The sequence below is a fragment of the Lethenteron reissneri genome, chromosome 21, assembly GCF_015708825.2.
Source record: "Lethenteron reissneri isolate LAM-NWPU_2019-01 chromosome 21, ASM1570882v1, whole genome shotgun sequence".
In the NCBI taxonomy this organism is placed as follows: Eukaryota; Metazoa; Chordata; class Hyperoartia; order Petromyzontiformes; family Petromyzontidae; genus Lethenteron; species Lethenteron reissneri.
The window spans coordinates 7,335,342-7,348,706 of record NC_083799.1 but is presented as its reverse complement, the minus strand read 5'-3'; the positions used below and the strand labels follow the sequence as shown (position 1 = coordinate 7,348,706).

The following is a 13,365-nucleotide window of genomic DNA, read 5'->3' as shown; positions in this document are numbered from 1 at the left end:
TGGCTGTGAGCGGGAATCGAACCCAGGTCGCCAGGTTCGTAGTGCAGCGCACTAAACACGACACTACCGCTCCCCGCCGCACACACAGACACACATGAATGTACGCACAGAAACAAAAATACATACATACACACACATATATATTAACACAATAACACATGCACGCAAAAACTCACAATTAATTCTGACAATTCATTGAATTGTGAGATAAGCTTCCTGCTTTGCTAATGAATCGTACTGGATTTTAAATGTAAAATGAATTTGAGCATTCACTTGCAGGGATGTTAGAGAAGCTTCAAAGTAAGATTTTCAGAAGAAAGATACCCATTGTAGCAATGCGGAGCCAGTCTTCAGTGCATTTAGAGCATACCATACACTAAAATCTTTGCGAGCAGTTGTGTACTGCTTGGGGGAAATCATTATACCGCAGAATATAATTTCCCCTATAAAACACATGAAATGACCTGTAAGCTGCGCTTACATGTGTATGCGTTGTAGCATTTCCTTTGACGCGTACAGCATGCTGCTTCCCAGAGTTATAGTTTGTTGCAACTTAATAAACCCACCAATCCATAAACACACACATTGACAGTGGAATAATCTGTTACATGGGGCTTGGCCTTGTTGTGTATTCTAACTGAACTAGCAAAGATTACATGTTTTGGCACTAAATCAACATATGCATGTGTATGTGCGTGCATTATTCATGCAGTATATTTGATTTCCCACAAATGATAAATAACACAATGGGTGATATACTGCTAAAATACCATATCTGTTACACATTATCTTTGGATAGCTCTATGGCAAAAGAAAAACATAATTATTTTGAGGCAGATAAAGAACCCAGATTTGGCCAAAGAGACTCAATAGGCAGGTGCTGTGAGTAAGCACCGATTAAAGCTGACATGAAATACAAGGCAATAGTGTGGTTGACACCAAGTACACCTGATTGCATTTGTAGCTCCAGTGCTCACTTTGGCCACACCACATAAGTTACCCATTTTACACAGCCTGAGTTGATGAATGAAGAGTCCCAAGTCATATTCAGGTGGAAATTGCCATTGCTATTATAATTGTTATGAAGTCATGCTCAGGAAACAAACTTTTTACCACCAGCATTTTAACAAGGAACATCATGAGAGATGGCAACAGCTTAGGGAGGCCTTCAACCAGCAGTGGATTAATCATGGCTGCCAATCTTTATAAATGACATTAACCACGATAGCACCACTCTCCACATACGTACATCTACAATAATATTTCAAAGGATGATATTTCCAACTGCTACATGATGGGATTGAAATTCAAATTCTGAAAGGTCAATACAATATATAGCTGTCACTCTTCTCAGGAAGCACATTTGATAACACTGAAGCCCAATGTTTTCTTTCATAAATTTGTACCTTAGTTTGAGAGGAACAAAACCGAAAGTATTTCATGCATACATACACACCATCTTCAATAACTTCAGCAAAGCAGTAAGATAAATGAAAATTCAGATGTCAAGACAAAGGGCGCAATTTACAAATTGTTAAATGTTCCCTGAGAACATGTTCCCTGAGAACATTTAGCGTTGGAACTAAGTGGTAGGCACTGTTTGTTTTCCTTTTAGAGCCAAGGTTATTTGCATCACAAACATATTAATTACGTCCCTACCACAATCACATGTCCTGTGCCCACATTGCCATGCGTTGTCACCATCAAACGTAACTTCTAGTGAAGAGGGAAACAAGTTGATTCATAATACACACGTGTTAGAGTGCATGTATTGCATACATGGAGTAATGTATTACTTTGTGGTGGTCATTGTATGGGCAAAACTGACCTCTGCCATTATGTGGAATGTTCACGATTAGCACAGGGCCAACAACGTAACCAAAAATGTTGACAATGGAGCAAATGTGACTTTGTTGTTTGTGTGTAGATCAGTATCAACATATATACTACACAATAGAATGTAATTCTGCATGCAGTACATAGTATATGGAACGTGCAGGCCAAATTCAATTGTCTGGTTGACATGCATATGTAGTGGGTAAACAGGGAGCGCGAGACTTTCTGGAGGCAACACGTTTATTATAACTAAGGGTGCATAACACAAAGGGGTAATGGCTCCTTATACCCTATACCAGGGGTCGGCAACCTGCGGCTCCGGAGCCGCATGCGGCTCTTTTGAACCTTGACCGCGGCTCCGGGGCGGATGCTAGCGAGGGGAGGAGGCGCACTGTGACACCTGGTAGACATGACAGCACATCTAAACACGCTAAATACAACCCTTCAGAGGAAAGGAGGCACAGCCCTGCACATGCTGGAGGAGGTTTTGGCATTCGAGCGCAAGCAAGTTGACAGTGTTTGTCAAAGATTTACAGAGAGGTACACTGTCTCACTTTCCCTCTTTGAGAGAGTTCAAACAAAGTCATGATACGATAAATTTGGAATATTTCAAGTCTGCAATCACTGCAATGCAAAGTTCGTTTGGAAAACGATTCTGTGAGTTCAGAGAGGAAAAAACGACATTATCCTTCCCTGTCACTCCCCTGGCGATCGATCCATCCCTATTGAATATGACTGCATTTGCAGGTGTAAGTCAACCTGATCTTGAGATGGAACTGGCCGATATAGCCGACAAAGATATATGGGTGTCCAAGTTCAAATGCTTGACCGCTACTCTTGAGGATGTTGCCCGTCAGAAGGCCATTCTGGCTCAGAATCATAAATGGAGTGATATTGAAAACCTTCCCAAACAGGACAAACTTGTATTCGAAACATGGAATGCCATCCCCAACACTTATATAAACATGAAAAAGTATGCATTTGGAGTCCTGTCGATCTTCGGCTCCACATATGTATGTGAGCAGGTCTTCTCCAACATGAACTATATTAAAAACAAACATCGATCACGCCTCAGATGACAGCTTGCAAGCCTGTGTGAAAATGAAGGTGACGTCTTACAGCCCTGATGTGCAGACACTGTGCACTGAGGTTCAGGAGCAAAAATCCCATTAACCAGGTAATTTAGCTATTAATTTGCAAAAATATATTTTACATTGTTAAGTGAAAAAGTCCTTTTTTTAATTCAGATTGACAGCTGACTGCACGATCCTGTATATAGCAATAAGGTAAGAAACAATATATGCAGTGTTATATTTGTTTTAAATGTCGCAATGGTTTTGCGGCTCCCAGTTTATTTTTTCCTTCGGAAACGGGTCCAAGTGGCTCTTTATGTCTTAAAGGTTGCAGACCCCTGCCCTATACCCTAAGGAGGTAGCCCCTCCGGACTAATGTGCCTTCACTCTGGTTATAGCTCTACCCTAGACTGGTAAGCTTTGAACCTGACCCTAGCCAGGAGTTCGGGTTCTGCCCTTTGGGCTCTTCGCTTCAGGTCTTCAGAGTGCTTCTTCAGATCTCCATATCTTCAGGTCTTCAGGTGGATGACTGACGGACCCGTTCAGAGGTCCGGCTTCTATACCCGTTCCAGAGTCTCTCCGCCCCTAACCACACCTTCCTTCTCGAACTCTCTAGGGGGCCCTGGAATGTAACAGCATCCCCCCCGAGTCCCCCTCTTGGGGTCTGGGGTCCAGTTTGTCCTGTTGGAGGCCCAACGGCCCGACTCATCCCACCTATCCTGTCTACCACCCTCTGTTGGCACATGTCTGCTACTGCAGGTAAGAATCAATGGTGATAACCATACCGCCGAACAATGGCACGACACATTATAATAAACTCTTTTTAAAAGTTTATTTTTAAAACAACGGTTTCATTAACAACTTCGTTTAACTCACGGTCGAGAAGAACGTCAATGGCGCCTGAGACATGCGGTGCCTGCTTTTTGTACGAGACGATTCCACAGTTTAGGGACCGCTGCGTTTTTGACCTACACAAATATATGTATAAATAATAAGGCGTCCATACTAAATGTAAATTGCTTTAAAGTAGCGAATTAATGTATTAATTGATACAGGCATGCTTTGTCACCGGATCTGGGTACGTGTGTAAAATGTGGAATTGATTGGACAACGGGAAGTGGACGAAATTTTGATTACAAGATTTGACCACGACAAACAGAGGAATCAAGTTAAGTAAAACCGTTGAAAAACGTGGGGTGGAGTGGGGATAGAGTGGTTACCGCGCTGTCCTATGAACCATATCTAACCCTTTCACAAACCTGCACTGTCAGTCATTGGGGTTGGGTTAACCTGCACTGTCCATGATTGACATGGCATGGCAGGCCTTAATCCAGCAGTATATTGACAAACATCTGTACATTATCGTTATTATTTTTTATAAAAAAATAATCACTGTGCAGCATAATTCACGAGCCTCCTCACACACGCTTACTCGGACACCGCTGGCTCCACAGAAGGGAAGTGCACTCTGCCCGAAGATCCTTCTATATCACATCAGTCTATCTCTTCTCTAGCACATGCCACACATGTTTAGCTTCTCTTGTGCTACAAAGTATTTTTTTCCTTAATAGGCATTTAAGCTCAAACAGAGGTGGAAATTTCCAACCTCAATTGCAGCAGCCCCATGTGTTTCACCTCTCGCTGCTCCACGCAACAACGACACAGCTTTATTAGGGGATGATTCTCCTATAATATACAGACGCACTGCATATAAAGGCATTCGTAGCCAATCACATTGATAGTGCTCAAATGCTTCTACCCTGATATCAGTTGACACAGTGAAAGTAGACTCGAGAGACAGGACCACACCACCCGTCATGCACAATGCCGGCCATCATAGGTGGTCGCTAACAACGCTTGATCTAACAACCTGTTAAGGCGATATTGCGGGATCTTTAGCTTTGTCTTTGCAGCTGTCAGGTGTTTGGTAAGGTTGTAAAGAAGGATCGACTCAAACTTTGCACACCGCTACAGAATTCCACATGGCTCTAAACTGACACAATGGGTGCTGATGGTGCCAGATGAATGACAGAAAATACGTTCCATAGAATTACACTACGTTAGTTTATTCCTGGGGAAATGAGTTCAAGGCACTTGTTTAGAAATCATGTACTACGCTCCATACACAGGACATGTCCTGGAAGGATCATTGTTAATCTGTTCATTAATACAACTGTAGAAAGGTTTTTTTCTATTTTTGTAACTTTTTCTCAAAGGAGGTATCTAAAAAAACACGAAGCCACAATTTGGAAGGTCATTCAGCACACTGAAACCCCCTTTAATGTGTGCCACGAAGCATATCATTCATCACGCAGTGTCACCCACAATCACTGAGTGAGCCAATAACAAAACTGCTGAGAATCTCACAATACCCAATGTAAATTATCCTATGCATGCATACTCATAATTGTATGCATTTGTGTGAAAACAATCGTTTACTCGTATACCCAGCATTAACGCCTTAAAAGTGATGTGAAGGTCAAACCTGGAACAATATAAATAAATGCCATTTATGTATCCACTTAAGTTCCTATTGATAGTATATCCTACGTAATGGAGGCATTAGCCAATGCAATTACGAATGGAAATAGCTACACACATTTTGATACATAAATTACAGGTGTTATTTTAATTTTGAGATTGGTGTGTTGATACTGCCATACAATATCCTCCTCTAGCAATTAACATCACAGGGTCATCAACGTCCTCTTTAAAACATACGCAGCTGAATTACACTCAGCAAGTAGACCGAACATACATTACTCCCCGTATTGAGATTTATGCAAGATGCCCGAGTCCACATTCACAGGGTTTCAATTAAGAATGTTCCACAGCCAAGGTGGCCAAGTGAGCACAGGGAGCTATGCTATATAGGTGCACTGAGCGGCACCACTAACATCCCAAATTTGAAATTGGGCAGCCACCGAGCTTCTCAATTTTAGCGAATTGATGGTCACAATCCTGACACCAATGAATGGACAAAAAATACGCATAATTTGTTCATCTGATTTGTCACTACATTCTGCAGATTGCAGCTCTTAGGACTAGAATATTTTGCACTGATTGTCATGCGTGGAACACTATTTGCAAAGCATATGAAAATGTGCGCCACCTATTGCTGGATAAGATTTGTAATTAAATGGCATATAAAATTAGTTTTTTTTATATAATCTTCTGGGACTGATGTTTGATTTGAGATGACATACTCCTGTCTGTGAGAGTATATCTAGAACATGTGTCTTCTTGACATGGTGCTGAAATGACAATTTAAATAGAAATTATTCATAATTGATATTTGGGTCAGATCATGACAGTCAATTTTAGTCACATGAGTACATTTTACTCGAATGGTGTGACCCAAAAATCTATTACAAATCATACTGGTGACGAAAGCCTACGTGTTAAATTAAAAAAATAATTGGAAGGAAATAAAATAAGTTGTTGTTGCCCCAGTATACAGCCACTACACATGTTGCCTGTACCTTTTAGTGTTCACCTCAATGACTGAATTAAATTCGTGGAGGCAATGTGGGGGAAGAGCGACAGCCAATATATGACCAGTCACACAGCATCAAACAAGCTCCAGGCGAGGAAATAAAGCCTGCCTCTGAATGACAACAGATGCAAAGTTAAATGCGTCAACAAGCCCTATTAAAAGTGTCCTTCATATTCTTGCTCAGTTGTTAACTAATGTTTTTGCAGGAGTAAAGTAAATAAACACACACGGTACAAATCCTGATCAACAGTGTGACACCCAAGGCTGTGCACCACTGACTCTTGTACAATGGCCTTTGGGCTTCCACTGGCAACCTGGTCATTCAACAATTCACGTATTCCTTGTTTTTGGTCAGTTATCCAATTAACATGTTTTTTGGCAAATGACACGTACAAATAATAATCTACCTTTGCCTAAATTTCGATTTAAAGCTTCCCTTCTACGTGACTCTACCGAAAGAACCAAGAAGACTACCTTTGCCTGTTTCATCATCAATCATAATCTATCCACTGCTGAATGAAAATCTACAATCTATCTTACTCCTGCACATGATATGATCCCATTGCTCCATCTCTGTGGTGGTCATTCTCTTGGCGTGGGTGTGTTTTCCTCTTTGGCTGCCATTCCATGACCAGTCTTGTCTATTAGTCATCATCTTCTCTGGGTATATGTCGTGCTCAGCCCACTTTCTCAATAGTTCATGTTATCTGTTATGTGTTTGGGTTCTGATCCATGCATTCCTCTCTCTGTTATTCAGTGTAGTTGAAAGCGTGTATTTTTCTTTGCACACTTTCGGCTCAGCATTTGCTCCATTTCCTCTGTTATTGTTTATATTTCTGATCCATATATTATACCTGACAGTAAGCAGTGATTATAAAGTATTTGTAATGGCAAAACATCCTTCAATAATAGACCATGGTATACATTTTCTGCTGTTTTACAATTGTGCATGACTTTCACTCAAGATGTATTTTATACATTTTGGATACATTTTGACTATATTTTCCCAGCTGTAAAATGTAAATGCTGCTGAAAGTAGATTGGCATTTAACTTGCGAGGGAAGAGGAGGGTAACAAGTATGGAATATACTCCACATTTTATAATCCATATGACCTGCGGGCCCAATGCCGCGCATTGATGTGAACACTGCCTGCAGGGATAAATTTTGCCTTTCTCAAAATGAGCAAAGACGTGACAGGACAACAAGCACCCTCTTACACTAACTGGAGGATAATACTCGAAACTATCTTGATTATATTTCGATTTAAAGCTTTTGTGACTGCAGGGATTCATCTTCTTGGTTCTTTCGGTAAAGTTACGTAGAAGGGAAATAATAAAATAATAATAAAACCTAATAAAATACAATTCTCACGATGTTTCGGCCACAACGCAAGCAGCCGTCCTCAGGTGAAAAACAGGTCCGTCGGAAAGACAGGTCTGTCGGAAAGACAGCGTCATTCAGACGCTGTCTTTCCGACAGACCTGTTCTTCACCTGAGGACGGCTGCTTGCGTTGTGGCTGAAACGTCGTGAGAATTGTATTTTATTATGTTTTATTTTTATTATTTTATTATTTCCCTTCTCTTGATTATATTCAGTAATAGCAAATACGTGTAGCGACATCGCCGGATACCACAATGTTGTGGGTGTAGTACCGGCGCTAGAGGGGCACGGTGTGCACTGAATAATAGCGCTGGATGGCACCACGCTTTAAGTACAGTGCCGACCTTACAGGACAAGGTGTGTGGGTGCCCACCGAAGGAAAGGGTTGTGTGAGGCCAAGGCACTCTGGTTGACCCGGGAGGACACGTGACCGGTTAAGTTGACAGAGGGGCCCCAAGAGGGGGCTAGGGGGGTCACGTGATTGGGACCCAGATCCTTTCTGAGGATTCTGGAAGGTGGACGTGGCCAAGGGCAGAGCCGGCCACGCCACAGAGAATATAAGCTGGGTCCTGAGAGGAACCAGGGTTGTTGTTGTTCATCCTGGAAGAAACCCTTCATCTACGATCTCCGTTCAACGAGTCTCCAACACGTGGACCCGGGCCGAAGTCATTGGTCCTGGTCTGTAGTAACAGTTACGTAGTAACTAGTGTAGTTAGCCGGGTGGTCACCACCTTAGGTTGCTATTCTGTTAAGGGGAAGTTACCCCGTGTGTTGGAACTGAATACATGTGTTGCCTCCAAAGTCTACGTCTGCGACTCAGTTGAACCCATTACACATGTAACAGCAGTGGTACATCATGGCTCCTGTATGAGAAGTCAACACAATTCACTGCAATCTTCCTAGTTTCTAATGCGATGTGATGGCATAATTTTATAACTGGCTTGCGGGTAATGCACCAGTGATGGGTTGTCACCTGACCCATTCTCTGGGGCACCCACATGAAATTCAGTGTTATTTCTCAGCAAAGAAAACCCTGATTAATTATTTAGTAGTGCATTTTAAATACTCAATTAAACCATCTGTACACATTTATCTAAGACTGAACATCTAAGGTGAAATTTGTTGTCTCCTCAAATTGGAGGCACAAACCACCAATGTTGAGCAGTGGTGGCTTTCGGCAACAGTGAATGTTCAAAATGCAATTGTCTGGGCAACCCTGCAGCTCAACAATCAAATTCCCTGATGATATTCTCTACTTACATGCAGGAGAATTTTAAGGCAATTTATGTTTACATCACACACTGTAATATATTATGTGACCTTTAAGGTTGAGTTACAGCAGGCTTAAAGTAGAGCTTTGTCTCTGCTAGATTAATGCATTGGCGGCTGTATGAGAATGTCTACAGTTTGTAATAAAGAGCGGACAGCGAGGTCAATTATTTCCACGGTCAAAGTGCTCTCTGGGATGCTGCAGCATAACACCCACAGTGCGGTGCACAAGGATGAGCATCCTGCTGCCCTCCACAAAGCCTCAGCACATCTCCGCTTAACAGAGCATGGAGTCATTTTGCAAAGTCGACGGCGGCAAAATACCTCCATACTCTATCCTCAGATGGCCGAGCAGCGTCACAATAATGTGGAATGCGCAGACAGGGTTGAGCACCACTCATTAGATGATAAATGTGGTGTTCTTGTCGAAGGCGTCACCAACGTTAAGGGATAAGGGAGTAATTTCCGGGGAGATAATGTAATGGCCATCAAAGCAATCTTCAAAAAGTAACAATTAATCTGACAGGAGAGAAACGAGTTGCTTGCAGATGTGAGTAATATTCGCCCGAGGACCAGCGCCGCATGCCAAGTGAGTGGCCATGAAGTTGTCGCTCTCCAGCGCTATGGAGCCTGGTGTAAATTTGAAACCTGTGATGAATGCCAAGCCCAGCGTGCCAATTCTGTACACACGGTTGCAAGCTTTATGCAGGCAGCCAGAGGGGGAGGTACCTGCAAAGTTTATGGCAGGTGACACCTGGTGAAGTGCTTGAATGAAAGAGACAACCCGCATTTGTAGCATTGCGATAGTTTTATAAAATGGTTTTGTTTACATGTGTAAATGTTTTTGTGTCAGCAATGGTGTATAGTATTGGGCCAATTGTACAAGTTTTGTGACAAAAAAGTAAGAAAAACAATACACATTACAGCTAGAAGCGAGCCTTTATCCTGCAAAAAGGACTGTATTTATATAAACGTGTCTGCACACTCCGTGCCCACATGGCCATGCGAGCACATTCATGGGTACACAGGCTCACACATACACCCAGAGGCCAGAAACCCATTTCAGAGGCAAAAAGACCACAGATGACATTTCCACCCTATTGCAATCAGATTGACCACATCAAAATGAGGCTCTTCCCATAATTGGTTCATGATAAGCCGAGGCTGCAGGGTCAATGGCTATAGATTAAGGGTTAGTGTTAGGGCAGGAGTATGAAAATGGTTAGTGGACTAGCATATCTGACATAGTTGACCCTATATGTTCCCAAGAGTCAGGGCATACAGATACTCTATAGGAGGATTGAATGGTGTTGAAAGGTGGTGGGCGAAGCTCTTGGTTAGCATCGATGCTGAACTGACAGCAGAGGACCCACATAACCAATATTGCTCCTGAGGTCTAATCAGTTTGAAGAGATAGCCATCTGCATTTGCAAATTATAACATATATGAACACATACTCTTGGGTCTTTTGGTAAAGTCACGTAGATAGAAAAATATATACAATAATAAAAAATTCATAACGTTTCGATCGCAACACAAGCAATCGTCTTCAAGTGAAAAAATACAGCAGGCAGACTGCTGAGGCAGGAATAAATATAGCGAGAGAGCTACTGCAGCCAAAGGTTATATAGGTTTGAGATGGGTACAACCTAAGGGTAAGTGGGCGGGGCTAGAGATGGAATTTGCAAGTAAATGTAAGATCGCAGAGCTAGGTATACCTCGGCTATTGTGCTACTCGAGATTAACATGTCAATCTGTTAATGTAACCCCATGGCTAACGGTGTTGAAGAAGCCATTGTATTGCTCGAGATTAGAGATTAGCATGTCAATGTGAGACGGCTCCCACAGCAGCGGCTGTGTTAATGAGACATTCAGCCTATTAAACAATGAGCGCCACCACTGCATCGAGGAAAAGGGAGCAGCAGCTATGTTAGTGAAACATTTAGCCTGTTAATGTAAATACATTTAACAAGGTAATGTAACTCAGAGAGTCGTAAATAACTGCTAACATAGGCAGGTAGGATGGAAGCATCACAGCCAGTTATTACTTTATCTGGTTAATAACGTCCTTCCAATGATTGCTCAGTTTGTATCCATCTTCTCGGTTGAAATTATGTCTGTGTTTATATATCTAAATGGCTTCATGAACAAATCTTTGATAGCCAGTGGGTTTGCATAGTACCTTCGTCTTGGCGAAATCAATTTCACGTGTGCCCACAGCGTTAAAACAATGATCAGCCATGGCAGAGGTGTTGATCCTACCGTGTTTCAGATCCGCCTTGTGTTCGCGAACACGGTCTGGGACATGTCGCTTAGTTATAAGAACACGTGTTATAATAATATTAACCATACATGTCTGAAATTAACTAGTTCATACAACTCAAACAGGTGAAAGCTAATACATAAATAGCCCCATGTACAAACAGGTCGTTTATATAAGTAATCGACAAATACAATTTCCATGTCCAGTCATTAGTTACAGAGACAAGCCTGAAACTTGTTAACGCATGCAAGTTCATCAGAGGAATAATGTATAGGTGAAGGAACAGCCCGTCTCATCCCTATCCTTCCATCCACACGCTACCAGCACCCACCACCACTTCCACGAGGCCCTTCTTGTGCTCGGCACGGACGTGTATAACGGTGCACCCAATTCCCCACCGCAATCTGCTCTGGATAGCAGTGGCAAGGCTCGGGTGGCCACCTGCCCCCGTCAATCAGTGCGGTGGTGCATCACTCCGATGCGGCATAATAGGAGGTGATGTGTTGCCGAATGGTGCGCGGCGAGCCACGCTTGTTTGTCTGATGGGTTTGAGGACGCGTAATCTAAAATGCATTACCTTTTGTCTGAGAGGCTTGATCGACGATCAACGAAGAGAATTTTCATGGTTCTTGGTCCCCAGAGTGACTGCTTCCAACGTCAGTCCTCTTACCTACGCACTGCTGCCCTCAACCCCTATCCTTATCGCATGGCAATTGAGTGTTCACTTAAAGTACGATTGCAGGAAGTGTGTCCGTGGTGTTGACGAGAGCACGGCCAGCGCCACCACTGTGGCATCGCTTGTCGTATGCGAGTCGGCAAATGTGCACAACAGGACATTACCATGGGCGCCGCTCCCACCCCCACCATTGTGCGTATGTCACCGTGTACCTGTGGTGGCTGTGGGCGGCGTGCAGGTCTCGGGCACACAGGGTCCCCACGCGGACCAGGCAGATAGGACACACTCGTGCGGACAGGGCTGCTCGCATGGTCGCGTCGACTCCAGTGGAACCAGCTCAGGGCACAACCCAGTCTCAACTGGCCTGGGGGCTGGCCCATGGGGGTGTTGTAGAGGAAGGGAGGAGTTTTGTTAGGGGTGGGGGTGGAGACAACCATTGTAAGGTAAATTAGGAGTGGATAGATGGTAAGGAGAAAATATGCAGTGGACACAAAACTAGAACTAAAAAACTAGACAGTGGCACACGCTACCCTGGATGTAACAATTACCATACCTCATAAGTATATAATTCGTTTGAACATTAAAGATTGAATTTTTTTTCACAATTCTGATTGGGAAAGATTGCTGCTCATTGTGCCACATTTGAGAATTATTCCAACTCCTATCTCACCTCCCAGCTGTCTTCCAAGTCCGCCCGCCCCATACAATCCCAATTTACATCGATTACGATCTGCACACGCTGCTCATTGCTGTGCCATGAAAGCGCCTGTGCACAACATTATTATATCGACATGGGTGTGCAGAGAATGGCTGTGCATTCACTGACTGCGGCTATGTCGACGGCACCCATGCCCAGAGACCCACGCCTGCACGCACAACCTTGCATTCCTCACAGCTCCGTGCTGTCACACCCCATTGATTGCCAACTTTATCAAACATTAATATATTTCAAATGACGCAGAGTATGGAGAGGCAATGATACGGTGGCAGTTTCGTAAGTTGAAATGAAAACTTTTTCCCTTAACATGTCACTTCACAGTGTGTGCCACTACAATTACTTTTTACACATCCACCCTCAATGATTTAAAGAATGCATCCAAGGACAAAATGTATTACACAAAGAGAGTGCAGTATGGTAAAGGTAGTAAAGAGTCCCTCTGATTAGTTGAGATGTAAATATTCTGAAAATGGTGGAGATTATGAATAACTCCCAAATTCACCTGGAAGTTCCTCCAGCCCAAACTCCACCCAACCTTGGTCACTTTCCTTAATCATACCTGCTGGTTCCAGGGGCAGTGAGAGCAGTGGCTGTGTGGTGGGAACCCCTCCCTCTCCAGCTCGCTGGCCTGCCCAAAAGTGCAACGACAAG

At 43.1% G+C, this 13,365-nt stretch overlaps 1 protein-coding gene across 1 annotated transcript in view; it reads right to left on the bottom strand.

The window, feature by feature from the left end:
• Positions 1–13,365, bottom strand: part of LOC133344936 (thrombospondin type-1 domain-containing protein 7B-like) — a 381,310-nt gene that overhangs the window by 166,066 nt on the left and 201,879 nt on the right. Inside the window, 2 exon segments of the mRNA XM_061555265.1 lie at positions 12,209–12,367; positions 13,274–13,342. Of these exon segments, the coding sequence (XP_061411249.1) occupies positions 12,209–12,367; positions 13,274–13,342 (228 nt within the window).